Below are 18,975 nucleotides of genomic sequence, written 5' to 3'. Positions count from 1 at the left end.
ATTCTTGTCGGTTTAATGATGGGGTCTTCTCTTTCATGGCCCGAATGCATTACCAATTTCTGACTGACATTCCTTCATCTTTGAAGGGATGGAAAACCAAATTCTTTTTCTTACAATTCCCCACTCTCCCGGCCTGTGATACAGGCTCTTGTCTTCACTGCCCGAGCAACCGGAACTTCCCCGGGATTTCAAGCTTCTTCCCTCTTTCACCCATGCCTGGGATGCTTTGGAAAAGCAATCCTTCCTATCTTCGGTGTTGATTGGGGGAAATAATCTGGTTCATTATGGGATCGGGTCCCGGCCTGAAGACCCTGTGGACCAGATGACAGATGAGTTTGATCAACCCGGGTCACAGGCTGGTAAATTACTTTCCTTGATCTATTTATTTCTTGTATGCTTAACCGTCTGATATGTTGATTTATGATGCAGCCAAAGAAGAAATGATTAAGGCAAGTCTTCAGGAGGCTGCTGGAAAAAGAAAGGCTGAGCAGAAGAAGGCCCGGGCTGAGAAGCGAGCCCGGGAGGTCCAAGAGCAAGAAGAGCGCCAAGCCCGGGCGGAGGCTGAGGCCCGGGAGCTGGAAGAAAACAGGGTCCGGGTTGAGGCCGAGGTTCGAGAGGAGGCCATTTACCAGGCTGGTGAGGAGGACCCGGCTCCTCTGAACCACCGTAAGAGAAAGGCCGTGGTCAAGCCGATCGTGGAGAAGGTGGTCCTGGAGGATGCACCCGAGGAGATTGCCCGATCTCCTCCTTTGACTGGTTCTTCTGCCAGCCCATCAGGGGGAAGGCCCTGGGTCCTCCCCAACATCTTTGGGGATGATGTCAGCTCGGATCTTGTGATGATGATCCGGGGCCTTTTGCGCCCTGATGAGGTGGCGCACCTCCAGGGAGTTCATCCTAATATACTACTTTGCGAAGTAGTGGCTCGGACCTTCTCTGTAAGTTCATAGAATTATTCAGTTTTTCCCTTTTATATCGCCTTCTCTGACCTTTTTTATGTTTTCAGGGCTTGCAGATGCTCATGCATTCCTACGAACGAGTGGCTCAAGCAGCAAAGGGGGCCAATGCTCAGGCCACCTCTACCCGGGAGATGCATGCCAAACTCCAAGAGGAGGTGGGCCGCTTGAATGAGCTTCATGAGCACGTTCTGGCCCGCGAGAGGGCTGTTTGGCAGCAACAGATGGACTTGACCCGGACAGAACTAGCTGAGGCCCAGGCAGAGGCGCAGGCAGCCAGAGAGGAAGCAGAGTCCTCTCGGGTCCGAGCCGAGGACTTCCAGGCTGCTGTGAACCTCATAAAGACTGCCTAGGCAGAACAAATGTCAAATTTTTTGAAGTCCCTGGAGTTCAAGAAGGTGGTGGCTGAGAAAGCCTTCCCTTACTTCGAACATGGCTTTAATAAATGCCTGGAGCAGTTCGAAGAGGCGGGTCTGGTTCCGGCTGATCGGGAGGACTTCCCAGATTTGGAGAAAGCTGCTGCATCCCTCCCGGATGATGAAGAGGAGGACCAGGGTCAAGATCCCAAAATAGATTAGGACTTACGTTGTTTTTCTTCTTTTTTTTTTTCATTCCCGGGCTTCCGGGCACCTTGTAAATATTTTCCTTTTCAATGAAATACTTTCCTTTATTTTCTTCGCATTTGAATATCATGTTAAAATATTTCCAAGTGTTGTAGATAACTTTAACTTCTCCAAAGATCCTTATGGATTTTAATCCATTTTTGCCAACATATTTGAGAGATATACAGAGTGCGAGTCCCCGGACCAGGGCACGGGTCCCTGAACTTAGGAGATAACCGGGGTACTGGTCCCTGGACTTAGGAGATAACCGGGGTACGGGTCCCCGGGCCAGGGTACGGGTCCCTGAACTTAAGAGATAACCGGGGTACGGGTCCCCGGGCCAGGGTACGGGTCCCTGGACTTTGCAGACATTTCGTTGAACATTTCCTCGAACAATTTCTTTATTTGATGTGGAAACAGTGGATACAAGTGCTTTTAAACATAATATTTCTTTAAATGAAAAGCATTCCATGGCCTCTTAAGAGTGTGTCCCTGAGAATCTTCGAGATAATAAGCTGCCCCCGAGCTAACTCTTCGAATTATTTTGAAGGGCCCTTCCCACCGTGCTTTCAATTTTCCTACATCACCCACTGACTTAACTTTTTTCATTACTAGGTCTCCAACCTGAAAATCTCGTGATCGGACATGCTTGTTATAGGATTTAATCACCCTGCTGCGATAGGCTTCCATTCGGATGGCTGCTCGATCTCTCATTTCTTCAACTAGATCAAGTTCAATAGCTCGGGACTGGTCATTGTTACTCGGATAAGATTCTATCCGAGCAGAGGATTGCCCAATCTCCACAGGTAGGACCGCTTCTGAACCATAGACTAGGCTATAAAGAGTTTTCCGAGTAGATGATCGTGGTGTAGTTCGGTATGCCCATAATACACTCTGTAGTTCCTCCACCCAATCTTTACCCTTCCCATGGAGCCGGGCTTTCAATGCTTGCACAATGATTCTATTAGTCACTTCAGTCTTGCCATTGGCTTTGGGGTAGGCTACTGAGGTGAAGGACTGAACAATCTTCATTTCTTGACACCACGAGATGATCTTCTTTCCCTGGAATTGCCTTCCATTATCTGAAATCAATTTTCTCGGGATGCCATATCTGCAAACAATATTCTTCCAAAGAAATTTCATGACTTCCTCCTCAGTAATCTTGGCTAATGGCTCGGCTTCTACCCACTTGGAGAAATAATCCACAGCCACAAGAAGGAACTTTTTCTGTGCTCGGGCTATGGGGAAGGGACCTACAATATCTAAACCCCACTGATAAAAAAGGCATGATGTTGAGATTGGTTGCATGTTAGCAGCGGGGCGATGATGAAAATTAGAATGATGTTGACAACCCTTGCATTTTTGAACAAGTCGGGCAGCATCCTGATTCATTTGGGGCCATCAGAATCCGACCAATATGGCTTTCCGAGACAGAGCTGTTCCACCGAGGTGTTCACCACAACATCCTTCGTGTATTTCTCGGAGGACATACTATACCTCATCTTCTGATAAGCACTTGAGTAATGGGCTTTGATATGATCGCCTGTATAAAACATCATTCAAAAGATGAACCTGAGTGCTTGTTTTTTGATTTTTGTGGCTCAGGCCAGATCTTCTGGGAGCTTGCTATGGACTATATACTCAATGATAGGGGTCATCCACGAGCTTTTCTGAGTCGGGAGTATTTCTTCATCAATAGAGAGCACCAGCCGGGTATAACAGAGAACTTCCTGGGTGCTTATATCTGACATGGAAGCAGCCAATTTGGCTTATATCTGGATGCTTCTGCATTTTCTTCTCTAGGGATTTGTTTGATGCTCCAGTCGGTCAGAGACGCTGCCCGGGCCGTGATGAGCCCCAAATACTTGAGCATTTTTTCATTCTTGGCCTCATATGCTCCCTTGATTTGCTGTGTGACCAACTGAGAGTCAGAATAAATAATGACCCGGGAAGCGCCTACTTCCCGGGTAGCCTACAACACTGCCAAACCAGCCTCATACTCCGCTTCATTATTGGTGACCCTGGAGTCGATCCTCAGAGCCAGCTTGATCTTCTCTTCTGATGGGGCAATCAGGACCACCCCAACTCCACATCCTGATAAATTTGATGCACCATCAACGAAGACTCTCCACACCTCTTCTTCCCCCGATTGAATCATTTCTGTTAAGAAGTCTGTTAATGCTTGGGCTTTAATAGCAACTCGAGGTTTATATTCAATGTCATACTCCCCGAGTTCTACAGTCCATTTAATCATTCTCCCCGAGACTTCAGTGTGTGTCATGATCCTTCCGAGTGGAGAATTGGTGAGGACCACAATGGGATATGAGAGGAAATAAGGCCTGAGTTTCCAGCAGTCATTACCAGGGCAAGTGCTATTTTTTCCACCTCACAGTATTTTAATTCCGCTCCTCGAAGAGCATGACTGACATAGTATATTGGCTTCTAATCGGCTCCTTCTTCCCTGACAAGCACAGAACTAACAGCAAACTCAGTGGCGGATAAATAGATCCATAATTTCTCCCCGGGCTCGGGCTTTGCCAGAATAGGCAACTCAGCCAGATGCTTTTTCAAGTCTTGAAAGGCCTGCTCACATTTGTCATCCCAGCCAAATTTTTGCGCTTTTCTTAGAACTTGGAAAAATGGATAACTTCGATGAGCAGATCGAGAAATGAAGCGTGACAGGGCAGCAATTCTCTCGGTTAATTTTTGCACATCTCGGACAAATTGAGGAGAAGGCATGTCCATTATTGCTTTGATTTTTTCGGGGTTGACTTCGATTCCCCTATCAGTTACCATGAAACCCAAAAATTTTCCACTCCTGACCCCGAACACACATTTGCCCGTGTTGAGCTTTATTCCGTACTATTTTAAGGTGATGAAGGTCTCGGCCAAATCATCAATAAAGTGGGAGCTCTCTCGGGTTTTGATTAGAATGTCGTCCACGTACAACTCGATATTCCGGCCTATCTGTTTTTGGAAGACGAGATTCATTAAATGTTGGTATGTGGCCCCTGCATTCTTTAATCCAAAGGGCATAACAACATAGCACAAGGTGCCCGCAGATGTCATAAAACTTGCTTTATCTTGATCTTCAAGAGCCAAAGGGATTTGGTGGTACCCCTGATAGGCATCAAGAAAAATTAATAGTTCGCATCCAGAGGTGGAATCCACCAGTTGATCAATCCGGGGGAGTGGATAGCAGTCCTTGGGGCAGGCTTTGTTCAGGTCTCTGAAATCGACACACATCCTCCACTTCCTGGTGGATTTTGGAACGAGGATCACATTTGAGAGCCAAGTAGGGAATTGGAATTCTCTGATGTGGCCGGCCCTCAATAGCTCTCCCACTTGCTCTTCAATGACTTTATCTTTTTCAGGGCCGAAATGCCTCTTTTTTTACTTCACAGGCCGGGATCCCGGGAGAATATTTAACTTGTGCTCAGCCACTTGGGGTGAGATCCCGGCTAATTACTGTTAAGACCAGGCGAAAACACTAATATTTGTTTTTAAACAGTGTAAGAGATTTACCCAGGTGGACGCGTTGAGGTCTTGGGCCACCCGGACGTGCTTTCTCGGCTCAATTTCCACCACTTCTTGCTCCTTCTCCGCAACAAAGTGTACTTCCCTCTCTCTGGCCACCTCCTCTTGACTTTCCTTCCCCTTTCCTTCCCTTCCTGCTTTCTTCTGGTCTGCCCGGACAGTCTCCCCGTAGCACTTCCGAGAGGAGGGTTGATCTCCCTTGACTTCCCCGACCTGTCCTCGAACTGGAAATTTGATTTTCTGATGATAAGTGGAGGCCACAACTCTCATTTCATTCATAGCTGGCCTCCCCAATATGATATTGTACGAGGACGGGGCATCCACCACTGTAAAAAATGTCATCACAGTTTTCCTCAACTCTCCGGCGCCCAGGGTCAGTGGCAAGGTGATTTCTCCCTCAGGGTATACGGCATGTCCAGCAAAGCCAAACAGGGCAGTCTCAACCGCCTCTAACTGATATTCATGCAAATCCATCTGGACCAGTGCCTCTTTAAAGATGACATTGACAGAGCTGCCATTGTCAACAAATATCCTCAACACATCATAATTAGCCATTCGGGCCTGGATGACAAGAACGTCGTTGTGGGGTAGACTAACTCCCCTGAGGTCATCTGGTCTGAAGCTTATAACTGGTTCATCTCTCCTCCTCTCATAAACCTCCAAGCACTCCATCCTACTCCTCGCTTTTCGAGCCCGGTTGGAATCACCATCTGTGGACCCTCCCGAAATCATTTTTATTACTCTTCGGCTCGGGGAAGGATCCTTCCTTTCAACTGGTCTGCTCTTTTCCTCCCGGGAACTTGTTTCCTCCCTTCTGCTTCCACTCGGGATATTTATTGATTTGTGAAGAGTGTCCTAGCCGGGACGTCAAGACAACCAGGGTGGCTGTCTAGACTTATCCCGGGGAAGATGAGAGACTGGCATGGGACGCTTGCTAGACTCCTTCCTTAGAGTTTGGCACTCATAGGTACTGTGAGAACATTCCTTGTGAAGGGTGCAAAACCCTCTCTTCTCTGGTCTAGATCTGAACTTCACTCCTGGATTTCTCGATCCTCCGCAATCCTCAGAGGGACATGAGAGAAATGTCCCGGACCGCTTTTCTTGTGAGCTCTCTCCTCGGGCTTCAAAACCCGGTCTCCTCTCGATCTCTTCAAAGCTTCTCTCTTCTGGTTCTGTGCTTCTTCCATATTGATGTATTTTTCCGCCCGGGATAAGAGATCCTCAAAGTGCTCGGGCAATTTTTTGGTCAGGGATCGAAAGAAATCCCCTTCCCACAGTCCTTGCATGAACGCGGTAGTTTTTGTCTCGGGTGCACAGGTTGGGACATCCAGGGCCACCCGGTTGAATCTTTTGATGTACGTTCTCAAGGTTTCATCTTGTCCTTGTTTCACCTCAAACAGGCTAAAAGCAGTCTTTTTGTATTTCTTGCTTCTACTGAATTAATGCAAGAATACTTTTTGAAAATCTTCAAAACAATGAATACTCTGTGGTGTCAGCCCTTCGAACCACCTTTGCGCAAAGTCGACCAGGGTGGTCAGAAATACTTTGCATTTAATCTGGTCTCCATAGCAATGCAACATGGCTATATTTTCAAAGCGAGCAAGATGCTCCTCAGGGTCAGAACTTCCATCATAATCTTTGATTTTGGCTGATTTGAAGTGCCCGGGCAGTGGTTCCTGGACAATAACATCAGAGAATGGGCAACCCTTTACAACTTGAGCACCGCTCTTAGAAACAACTTGCGCTTCCAATGCCTTCACCTTCTTCCTTAATTCCTCCAACTCCTCTGCCATAGTGGGAGATTTAGAACCTGCACTTGACTCCCTCTCCTCCTCCCTTCTCTCTTCCTCCTGAGGTTGCTCACGCTGCTGCTCGGGATGACCAGAATGATGAGTAGTGGTCTTCTTTGTCATGGCTGTCTTAATGGCATCAGCAATAATCTTATTCAACTCCTCGGGAGTTAGATGAATGGTGGGCTGGAGACCATTAGGTGGGGGGCCACCTGCACCAGAAAGACGAGTGTTATTCTCATCCTGGACTCGGGAAGTGTCTTGGTTTGCTCTTCTAGTAGGAGCCATATAAATGCCTTATAACTCAAATTTCCCACAGACGGCGCCAATTATGCAACCCGGGCGAAATGGACGAGTCGGGTCGGGTACTCTGCTGGATTTGCGATCAAGTTGTTAAAGGAAATATGAGTTGGGCGTCTGGATTGAACTTCTTTCCTTCCTGAGATTTAAGAGATCTGCGAACAAGAAAGCAACCACGTGAATGGGCGCCAGAGGGGTATCCGGCGTGACCACTCCGATGCTTAAGTCAGTAAGGAACTCAAGCAAGAAAACCAATGTAGCCAAGCGATGGCTGTGAGATTGGTGTGGAGAGTGGGAGTAAATGAGCAATAAATGAGAGCATTCAATGTGTGTATTCAATATCTGAATAGAGAGTAAATGCAAGTAAAGAACCTGGAATTTATAGTAGAGGATGCAATGATGACCTTGTTTTTTGTGTTGAGCATTAATTGTAATAGGGTGGCTGATTATACCCTATCGTTCTGACATGTCAAATCTTATACTAGTCACATCCAGTTCGCTCAATTTTGTCAACCATTTATGTTACTCTCAGAGATAGGTCGGCTGTGCATACTCTATCAAGTCGGCGCCATTAAATGCTTCACTCATATCGAGGAGGTTTGGGTAAAATATTTCTCGGGATCTCTTTCGAGGGCCCGTGCATGCAACGTCCCGGGTGTTCCAATAGCTCGGCCTTTTAACTGGCTGCCCACTCCATGAATTATTCAAGTCATACTCTCCTCGTCCCGGTTATTTCCATGACTCGGGTGTTAATCCCTCTGGTTGCTTTACTGACCCAGAAACATATCATCCCTCTGACCCGGGCACCCCTCATGGTCAGGCTCCCTGGCCCGGTGCGTCCCGGGACCCATCTATGACCCGGGACATCCCGAGGTATCATCAGAAGGAATACTTTAAAGGCAGAGAAGGTCAATCGAGCTTCTTTAATGCATCCCCATCTTGTACAGAAGAAGTAGATGGTGTCTGCTTAGGATGGGGGCATCATGGGATTTTTTGATTTAGGATTGACCAGATTGGAGGAGTGGTGAATCAATTTATGATCGAAGGTATGAAGTGATAGGGTTCAACATGTATAAATGGAAGGCTTTCACGGGTTGAACAAGTAAAATAGGAGAATTTTAGCATTCAAATTTACGGATGACCAAATCTGGAAAAAATGAAAAATGAATAACCAATTTCAAAAAATTAAAAAATAGGGAATTGAATTGGGAAATAAACATAAAACAAGGACTGAACGTGAAATTATCACAATTCATTCAATTATAATTTTACATGGTCATATATATGCTGTTTATACCTTTACCGAAGGACCACAATTCTTCTCATAGTCCAAGCATCTCCTCAATCCCATCCGTCCATCCTCGTAGCTACTCTTCTCCACTGCATTGAAAGCACACGTCTTATATGAATTACCTGCAGCACCGCCTGTCTCGATATTATAACGGATTTATTGAGAGCTCCACACCTCCCCCATTTAAGTTCCACCCTTATAGTTTGATTCAGGCCATGACTCTGGTACTATTTGTTGAACAATAGAAATCATATATCTCCACAATAGTAGATATTGTCTACTTTAGGTTTAAGTCCTCGTGTATTTGTTGGACTTTATTCAAAAGAGCTTATAGCAATGGAACCATGATCTTTTTCATTATTTTCAACTTGAGATTTTAATTGAATTTCCAACAATCCCCCGCTGAGATTTCCTTTTTAATTCTTTCGAAAATAATGCCGCTTGTACATCTGCAAGTGTTGAAGACTCTACCATAGAGAAATGTATCTGACAAGAGTCTCCTATTCTGTGGATTATGACCGCAATAGAAAGCAGAGCCTGATCTTTCCGGTGAATGTCGATGGCAGTTTCTCCTCACCCTCCAATGCCAACTCAAGACTTTGTTGTTCTGATATCACTTGATAATCGAATAGCAATTCCTATTGTGAAGCATTAGAACACCAAATCGAAATATTGAACGATTTCTATGAAGAATCACAACAACAACTCAACAAAAAAGAATTTTCAATGCCCTGTTGAACGAGAATTGCCCGCATTTTCAATATCCATAAGCTGAATCATTTTTTCCCCTAAACATTTCGATATCAAATTTCGCAGAATTCATTTTTGCGATCAAGAAAGTTAAAACTACCGGTCAACACTTCAACTAGATGACCAACAATGAATCACCACCTTTTAACAAATATTAATAATAATAATTTAGAATATTGAGGAAATAAAAGAATATTTTAAAACATCTATAATGTTCTGCACAAATCTCATCGAACTTTCTTCACAAACGTGTCCCTGAGAACCTCAAGCATCAAACACGTATCACGCTAATTCCCGTGGCCACGTTACTATTCTACCTTATCATCTTCCATCCACCACCGATATACCCAAGTATATATACACATGTGAACTTGTAACAATCAGTTCGGTAGAGTTCACTCCATATATATATATTTACATACAATTTTCAACCAGCCAATTTCGATTATCAATGGCAACAGACGGCCAGAAATTCCCACCTCAGAAACAGGACACTCAGCCCGGAAAACAGCATGTTATGGACCCAATTCCCCAAGCAGCAACTCAACAATACAAATCATCCAACAAGCTTGCGGTATGATCGATATTTAATTAGTTTTCTTATTATTTTGTTCATGAATCAAGCGTGCTTTAATTTACAGGGTAAAGTGGCTCTTGTCACTGGAGGTGATTCGGGCATCGGGCAAGCGGTATGCAACTGTTTCGCGCTGGAGGGTGCAACTGTGGCTTTTACGTACGTGAAGGGACAAGAAGACAAGGATGCGAAGGACACTCTTGAATTGTTGAGTCAATCGAAAAGCGCTGAGGCGAAAGACGCCATTGCTATAGCTGCGGATTTGGGGTATGATAAGAACTGCAAACGAGTGGTTGATGAAGTGGTTGATAAGTTCGGGCGGATTGACATTCTGGTTAACAATGCTGCCGAGCAGTACAAGGCTTCTTCGGTTGAAGACATTGATGAGGAGAGGCTAGAAAGGGTGTTTAGGACTAATGTTTTCTCTTATTTCCTCGTGACCAGGTGATCATCATATATATCCCGATCATCGTTGTAGCCATCACATGGTTGCCTTGGGATAGAAAGCATAAATAGTCCTTAATCTGCTGCTTTTGTTATTGCTTGTACAGGCATGCTTTGAAGCACATGAAGGAAGGTAGCTGCATCATCAACACCACATCAGTGAATGCGTACAAAGGGAACGCCCGGTTACTGGACTACACATCGACCAAAGGGGCAATCGTGTCATTCACTCGCGGGCTCGCCCTCCAGTTGGTGAACAAGGGAATACGGGTGAATGGGGTGGCGCCGGGCCCTATTTGGACACCTCTGATTCCATCATCTTTTGGTGAAGAAGAGTGTGTCGACTTTGGGAAGCAAGTGCCGATGGGAAGGGCGGGCCAGCCGATTGAGGTTGCACCGAGTTATGTGTTCCTGGCTGCGAATGTCGATTCCTCTTACATAACGGGGCAGGTGCTGCATCCCAATGGGGGATATACAGTAAATACTTAAGAGTTTATTGTAGTCGTGTAATACGGTTGTTTGGTGTAATAACTGTTGTTTTTTTCTGAACTCTAATCGAAATTTCGGAGTGAATTGGTTGTCTTTTATTCATAAAAAACATGCAAATAATAATAAATCAAATGTACGGGAAGAGGCATGACTTATGCCGGATCTTGTTCTTGATGGATATTTTTATCTGTCACACTCTGGACTAACTGTAGATTTGGTCGACAGTCCACTGAGTATTTCTACTTTTGTCCTGTCGCTACGGTCCACCACTGAGTAGTTATACCATTGTACGCAAGAGGTGGCCTATATCACATACTCACGTTAGAAAGAGTGTTGGATTTGGACCAAATTCCGCTGTGAAAGTAACACGACTGATTTCAGATGGTGTTTTTCGGACGTTTCTTAACAGATAGAAAAATCAATTTCCAAGCCATGAACACTGGCTTCAATTTAGCAACCGGTCAAAGGCGTTCGCATACAAAATCTTGGCTCTAGTTTGTATTTGTTCCAGTTCTTTCATGGACTGGATGCTAACAGAGTATTGCGAGATTTTCCTTGGACGTCTGAACATCATCTGCTTCTTATAGAGCAACTAGACTTTGGTGTGGTCCCTCAACAAGTTCCTCTATTTCAAGCTTACTTCTGGATACAAGCTCATGATCCTTCAAGTGGGTTTTTTTTGTCCTCTCAAATAGTAGCTAGAGATATCGGCAATTTATTAGAGTAGATGTCCAGCGAGTCAATTTTTGACGTAGATTTTATTGATTTTTATGTAAAAACAATCTTTATTTTAAAAATATTTTATAATTTTATATAATTATGACATATATTTTATCTGCATAATCATGCAAATTCCATATATAAATTCTTTAATATACAATATGTATCATAATACATATGTATCATAAGATCTATTTTTCAACGTAAGATCATGTAACCCATTAGAAGTGTACTTTTTATTTTAAACTAATTCTAAGTTGATTCGGGGTAGCCTAAAATAAAGATAGATGTCGCTCGAGCTTGAGACTATCATATTTCATTTATCATTCTTAAAGATGAATGATCATTTGATGATGCAATGAACAACTCTCTCTCAGAGTTTTCAAGTGGTTATCACTTATCAAATGAAATAGTTCGCGGTTATGGTTGTATATCTGTAATATCCGATTACTCGTACAAATGATTAATAATACGTTTATGTAATTTAGTATGTGATTACTAGACTCATTATGTTTCACGTGTTGATTGAGGTATCGATAGTGAGATTGAATATGATTTATATATTATCCATGGTATATTGAGAATAAATATATGTCTAAATAGAGATAGTAAGATGTGTAGATAAAGTAGTGTAATAAAAGTTGGTATGAAAATGCAGGAAATGAGATGAAAAATATGACAGTTCTTGCGGATTTTAACATAATGATTTCGATATTGATCCAAATTGTGTGAGGCCACAACCATGAGAAAGCTAAGATATAAGATTACAACTTCATGTTTTGGGTTTTGTCCAAATCATTGTGGAAGATAAGCCAAAAGCACCTCGAGTGTGTCGTGTGTATCGTCATTCCTGTAATGATATATTTTGGTAGATTGAGTATAAATTTTTACTCAGACCTCCAAATGACATGAAACCAATTGGAGATGCAATAAAAAACATAGGGCTACAACTTTAATGTTTACCACCTTTTCAGATTCTGAAAGGAAGAAATGTTTCTGGAGCAATATTTGATTAACCTGTGTGGCGCTCGGGCGGTATGGAGCCCGAGCTGTAAGATCTTACCGTCCGAGCGCCCCTAAACCAAAAATTAAGTACTTTGGCATAATGTTCCACAATCGAGCGGTAAGATCTTACAGATCGAGCGCTGCTGAGTATAGAAAAGGATAAGTTTCAAATTTTCTAAGCATCTCCTCCATTTTCTCAACTTCCTTCACAGCAAAAACTCGAGAGAACATAAAAAACTCTTCCTCCAATTGATATTTTCTTCCTCTTCGTCATCATTTTCAAGTTAGAATTTAGTTCTCCTTCACAAGAACATTCTAGAGGGGTAAGTTTTCATCTCTTTTTATTGTTATATATGTAGGGGTGACTTTCACCTAGTATAAATATAGTGATTGGATTATTGATATATTTGACAGTATAGGAGAGAGAAACATCGTCTCAAACAAGTATTCTTATGCTTGGACTGTAATTTGGCATGTTCTTGAAGTAATACATGAGTAATATTATGAATTTCAAATGCTTTCCATTGATTATTGCTATATGTACATTGTTAGCACGTTTATTGATGAAAACATAGCACCACATTCCATTGTTATATATTAAATATGAAAGAAATTCATGAATATTGAAGATAGGTGCTATGCCATAACATGAACATGAAAGAAAAGGAAAATGACTGATTTTTATATATATATGAGGTTGTTGACATCATGGGTGGTTTTAAGTCCACCAAATCTGTTGGCCAATATATGTTCATGGAGCGTGGGGTTGTCACAAGGCCCCCTGACATCCAATACGGTAGTAGCTATATAATAAAGTAAGCACGGTAACTAATGATGCTCAAGTACTGAAATGAACATGAATATATGCTATGGTATGACATGGTTTAAAGATTCATTGTTGATCACGACTTGATATGTATAATTCTTTGATGCATATTGATACGTATAAGTGCCAACTTATTGAGTTTTATAAACTCACGTAGCTCATGTATTACAAGATCAGGTAGTGAAGATGCATAGGTTGCCGGTTCGTCAATGGATGCTTGTGACTTGCCTTGCCTCGACAAGAACCTGGACGTCTTATTGTATAGCTTTCGCATATGTAGTATAGTGGATTTTATGTCAGGGTTTGAAACAAGTTTCACAACGTTTATGACTATATGTATAACGATATGATATATGTTTGTATATGATGATTATACGTATGTATGGATGTTGTTGCTTGAATTTTGGTTATGACAAAATGTGAGGATATCATGCCAAATTTTTTATAAACCGTCAAATTGATACCTCTTGTTTGAATTGCTTAATAATATAGGTATATCATTCAAACACTATTTTGATTATAAGTATAAGTATCATTAATCTTGTCAAGTATAGTGTCACACATTAATGGTATCAGAACCCACGGTTCTTCGAGAGGGAAGACATTGCACTTCATCCACACATGGAGAACTCGGCAAGTAAGTATCTTTGTATCCCATAGTTTATGCTAAGTTATGTGCTTCTACGTGATATACATGTAGGATAAAAGATGATGCCATCTATACGCAAGGTACATGAAGGAGAGTCATCTAAGGGCAAGGCCCTAGCAGCTGAAGGTGAAGGCAGTGCGTCACGACCTATAGACGATTTTGCTCAGCTGCTCCAACAACAAGCGAAGGTTCATGGAGAGCAGATACAACAATTGCTTGAAATGCAGTGGATGACACATGAGCAGGCACAAGTCCAAGTACCAAAACACGGTCTTGTTGAAACAGATGTGTATGATCGTTTTCGACGTCTGAATCCTCCTAAATTCATGGGAAGCACTGATCCTGCAGTACCAGAAGAATGCATTAAGTAATTTGAGTCCATCTTCTCCTATCTCCATATGGAAGATGCTGACAAAGTAACTTGTGCCATCTTTATGTTAACAAAACATGCAAGAATATGGTGGGAGAGTGAAAAGGTGGAATTATTAGTCAGACCATTGACATGGGAGACTTTTAGAACCATGTTCTACAATAAATATTTCAGTAAAGATGTCCGAGCCAAGAAAGCCAGTGATTTCCTCAATTTGAAGCAAGGAACCATGTCAATGACTGAATATAGACAACAATTCGAGGCTGGAGTCCAATATATACCAAATATTGCACAGGATGATACAAGTAAGGACGAACACTTCATGTGGGGAATTCACTCTTAAATTAAAAGAGATGTACGAATGTCAAAAGTTGTTACATACGGAGAGATAGTGGAAAGGGCACTTATGGCAGAACATGATGAACAAGACATTAACAGAGACATGCAATAGCGAAGGCAGCAGTACTTTCGAAAGAGCCAAGGAACATGACAAGGCAAAAATACTGATAGCAAAGGTACTCGAAATGTCGTGACAAGGGTCCCCCTCCACGTAAGGAATAGGACAGACCACCTTGTCCTAAATGTGGAAAACCCCATGGCGGTGAATGTATGCAAGGTGCCAATGTTTGTTAATGTTGAAAAAACCAGGGCATCTCGCCATAAATTTTCCAGCGAGTTCTGAGAAAGTAGAGGGACGGCTCTTCTCGATGAACAAAGAGGAAGTGGATGCGGATTCATAGTTGATAACTGGTATGTTCTTGATTTCTGGTATCATTACGATTGTTTCACTAGATTCAAGAGCCACACATTCCTTTATTTTGAAATCGTTTGTATGGAGACTGGGCATTATAGCAATTACAACAGAGACACAACTCACCATAACTTTACCTTCCGGGCAAGAATTACAGACATATCAGATGGTGCGAGGGTGTCCAATATATGTCCAAGGCCGTGAGATGTATGCCAATTTGATAGTTCTGAAAATACCTGATTTTAATGTAATACATGGAATGGATTGGCTCTCAAAATATAGAGTTACGATTCATTGTGTCAAGAAAATGATCAAGTTCGCGCCAGTAGGAGCTGAACCATTGACAGTAACAAGTGCATGTATATCCTTACCTCTTACGATAATCTCTTGTATTAAGGCATGTAAATTACTATAGAAAGGGTGTCAAGGGTATTTAGCATCTGTTTTAATTATTGACCCACCTGTTCGTGAGTTAAAAGATATAGATGTTGTTTGTGAACTCTCAGAGGTATTTCCCGATGATATAACATGCTTACCCCCAGATAGAGAAATCGAATTTGTGATTGATGTTGTGGCAGGAACTCATCCGATCTCAAAAGCTACTTATCGATTAGCTCCTGCAGAAATGAAGGAATTGAAAGAACAGTTACAAGAATTACTTGATAAATGATTTATTAGACCAAGCTTTTCACCATTGGGTGCACCTTGTTTTATTTGTGAAGAAGAAAACGGTACCCTTCGTCTATGTATTGATTATAGGGAGTTGAACAAAGTGACAATCAAAATTAGATATCCACTGCCCAGAATTGATTATTTGTTTTGTAACACCCTCTGAACCACTTTAATAAAAATCACAGCGGAACTCTAAATAAAAATTTTGCTTGAAGGGAGCAAGGATTAAAATTTCTTGACATAAAACCTTTACAAACAAATGCATATACATGATCAATCAAATGATACAACAAAATACAAAATATCATTTTTGTGATCATGTCCAAGATGCTATCAAAATATCTTCTTCCTTCCTTCTCTATATGCACATGACTCCGGCCCACAATCAACGTCCCGGCCCGTCGCTCTTATCTGCATCACATGAAATAACTGAAATGAGTATAAAACTCAGCAAGTGGAACTCTTACATAGCAATGGATACATAGCATACTCTGAAAAACATGACTTTGAAAACATTAAATACCATCAACTCTGAAACATGAATATCATAGTATGAATAACAATAACGATGGCATTTCTCTTTTCTCTGTTGGATTGATATCTATATAGTATCTCTATCTCTGTACCTATATCCCATCGACATAAATCGATAACTCTGAGGGATATAAGCCTATGGTCATTGATCAACTAATTGCATGCAATCTCTGACTATGTATCTATCAATCCATAAATCATTTGAACTCTCTCTTTGGCATTTAAACAAACACTTTGCATACTCTTTCTTTTGTATTTCCTTTTTCACAATTGAGACATTCAATTGCCTCTAATATACAACCAAGTATATCAATACATAATATGAATCAAATGGAAGGGAATAACATGATAAAACCATTGAAACACCATACATATACTATCATGTAAGCACAAGGAATGAAATTCCACTTACAACCAATAAAACCCTTGAGTATATCTCTTGGTACACAACCTACAACAATAAACCATGTATTGAACCATCAACATCTCAATAATCATAAACCCATATCAATTAATCCATAAAACCAACACCATCACCAAACCCATGATTTCTCCCAACACCAAAACTAAGAATAAACTAAATCAAAAGCTTACCTTAGCTTCCTTGAACCCAAAATAACCTCGCTCTCAATACAAACAACCAACAAGATGCAAGAATCAAAGGAAGGAAATGAAAGGAAAAGGAACCCTAGCTTCCTTGCTCTGAAGAAACCGAGAGAATGGGAAAGAAATGAGAGAAAAGTGAGCAACTCATCCATTTATCTCACTTAAATCCGAAAGCACGTTTCTACTGTTCATCGACCGCAGGTGCGTTATACCTTGCACCGCGGGTGCGCTGTGCCTTCGGCATTCCAACCAAAAATCCAAACATGACGACCGCGGGTGCGGTGTGACTTCGGCAATCTCATCAAAAATCTGAATTAAAGACCGCGGGTGCGGTCTTCTCTTGAGCGCGGGTGCACTGTCACCTGAAGCCAACAACAAACTCTATGCAACTAAAATCGAATCGCAATGCTGATACAATAATTGCCACACAACAACTATAAACAACAATACTATAAACCATAAATCAAGATTCTTAACATCAAAACCATACTAAACTCGACCAAATAGTCAATAATCATATGAAATCTTAGACCGTACCGTTCACCAGGCTTGGCTATTACAATCTCCCCTCCTTAGAGGAATTTCGTCCTCGAAATTGACGTCACTGCGCAAACAACTCAGGATACTTCTCTTTCATCTCATCATCTGGTTCCCACGTGGCTTCTTCAATCAAATGATTCCTCCAAAGGACTTTAACAATATCAATCTCTTTGTTTCTCAACACTTCAACTTTGCAATCCAGAATCTGGATCGGAATCTCTTGATACATCAAATTCGGCATCAAATCCAATGGCTCGTGGTGAAGAACATGGGAAGGATTCGCAATGTACTTCCTGAGCATTGAAACATGAAAAACATTATGAACTCTGTCAAGATCTGGTGGTAGGGCTAACCTGTAAGCTCGATCACCAACTCTATCCAAGATCTCAAATGGGCCAATAAATCTCGGACTCAACTTTCCCTTCTTGCCAAACCGCATCACACCTTTAAGAGGTGCTATCTTCAAGAATACATGGTCTCCAACCTCAAACTGCAATGGCCTATGACGCACATCAGCATAGCTCTTCTGTCTCGACTGTGCTGTCTTCATTCTCTCTTGGATAACAGCAACAACATCAGCTGTCTGTTGGACCAACTCTGGACCCAACATCTTCCTCTCACCAATCTCATCCCAATACAAGGGCGATCTACACTTTCTGCCATAAAGTGCTTCACACGGTGCCATGCCAATCGTTTCTTGGTAGCTATTATTGTACGTGAACTCAACAAGAGGCAATTTGGAATCCCAGCTACCAGGATAATCAATAATACAAGCTCTGAGCATATCCTCTAGAATCTGAATAACTCTCTTTGATTGACCGTCACTCTGGGGATGATATGATGTACTGAATGCTAACCGTGAACCCATAGCTCTGTGAAAACTCTTCCAAAACTCTGAAGTAAATCTAGGGTCACGATCAGACACGATCGACACAGGAACACCATGAAGTCTAACAATCTCTGCTATGTACTCTTCGGCATACTGGTTCATAGAATACGTCGTCTTGACTGGAAGAAAATGCGCTGACTTGGTCAACCGATCAACAATAACCCAAATAGAGTTAAAACCTTTCTGCGTCCTTGGAAGACCAGTCACGAAGTCCATCGTAATATGCTCTCATTTCCATTGAGGAATCGGCAATGACAGCAATGTCCCAGCAGGTTTTTGATGTTCGATTTTCACCTACTGACAAGTTAGGCACTGAGAAATAAACATGACAATATCCTTCTTCATACCTGGCCACCAATAGAGTCTACGAAGATCCTAATACATCTTGGTACCACCTGGATATATCGAGTATGGCGCGGTATGTGCCTCTGTCAAGACGTCTCGCCGAATATCATCACCAACAGGAATACATAAACGGCCTCTGAAAGTCACCAAACCATCTCCATTCAATCCAAACTCTGAATTACCTCTTTCCTCTGCTCTGGCTCTCAACTCTGTCAACTGTGCATCAATGGCTTGCTCTCTACGGATCCTGTCTGTCAAAGTAGACCGAATGATAACGCTGAAAAACGAGCAATGGTTCCCGGAACCACCAAAGCTATCTCCTCTCGTTGCAAATCCAA

The 18,975-nt window shown here is 42.2% G+C and overlaps 2 protein-coding genes across 2 annotated transcripts; one reads left to right on the top strand and one right to left on the bottom strand.

Moving 5' to 3' along the window:
* Window positions 1-3,997: 3,997 nt before the first annotated feature.
* LOC142538772 (uncharacterized) lies at window positions 3,998-5,824 on the bottom strand. The gene is made up of 3 exons (XM_075644072.1): window positions 5,081-5,824; window positions 4,503-4,675; window positions 3,998-4,373 (listed from the first exon to the last, which is right to left on the bottom strand). Exons 1-3 carry the CDS (start codon window positions 5,822-5,824, stop codon window positions 3,998-4,000), a joined length of 1,293 nt encoding a protein of 430 aa, XP_075500187.1.
* A 3,676-nt stretch (window positions 5,825-9,500) lies between these two features.
* Window positions 9,501-10,910, top strand: LOC142541171 (glucose and ribitol dehydrogenase-like). Its single transcript, XM_075647814.1, has 3 exons — window positions 9,501-9,797; window positions 9,865-10,241; window positions 10,349-10,910. The coding sequence occupies exons 1-3, from the start codon at window positions 9,675-9,677 to the stop codon at window positions 10,728-10,730; spliced, it is 882 nt and encodes a 293-aa protein (XP_075503929.1). The 5' UTR covers window positions 9,501-9,674; the 3' UTR covers window positions 10,731-10,910.
* Window positions 10,911-18,975: the final 8,065 nt, after the last annotated feature.

The sequence above is a fragment of the Primulina tabacum genome, chromosome 3 (genome assembly GCF_025594145.1).
Source record: "Primulina tabacum isolate GXHZ01 chromosome 3, ASM2559414v2, whole genome shotgun sequence".
NCBI classification, from domain to species: domain Eukaryota; kingdom Viridiplantae; phylum Streptophyta; class Magnoliopsida; order Lamiales; family Gesneriaceae; genus Primulina; species Primulina tabacum.
Note: the sequence above shows the minus strand (reverse complement) of the source record. Positions and strands in the feature narration are given on the sequence as shown.

Coding starts and splice junctions, on each gene's coding strand:
- LOC142541171 (XM_075647814.1), top strand. CDS start 9,675: ATGGCAACAGACGGCCAGAAATTCCCACCTCAGAAACAGGACACTCAG. Junction 9,798..9,864: donor AATCATCCAACAAGCTTGCG/GTATGATCGATA, acceptor TTTAATTTACAG/GGTAAAGTGGCTCTTGTCAC. Junction 10,242..10,348: donor TCTTATTTCCTCGTGACCAG/GTGATCATCATA, acceptor TTGCTTGTACAG/GCATGCTTTGAAGCACATGA.
- LOC142538772 (XM_075644072.1), bottom strand. CDS start 5,824: ATGATTTCGGGAGGGTCCACAGATGGTGATTCCAACCGGGCTCGAAAA. Junction 4,676..5,080: donor ACCTCAACGCGTCCACCTGG/GTAAATCTCTTA, acceptor GATGCCTATCAG/GGGTACCACCAAATCCCTTT. Junction 4,374..4,502: donor ATAGGCCGGAATATCGAGTT/GTACGTGGACGA, acceptor GTTCGGGGTCAG/GAGTGGAAAATTTTTGGGTT.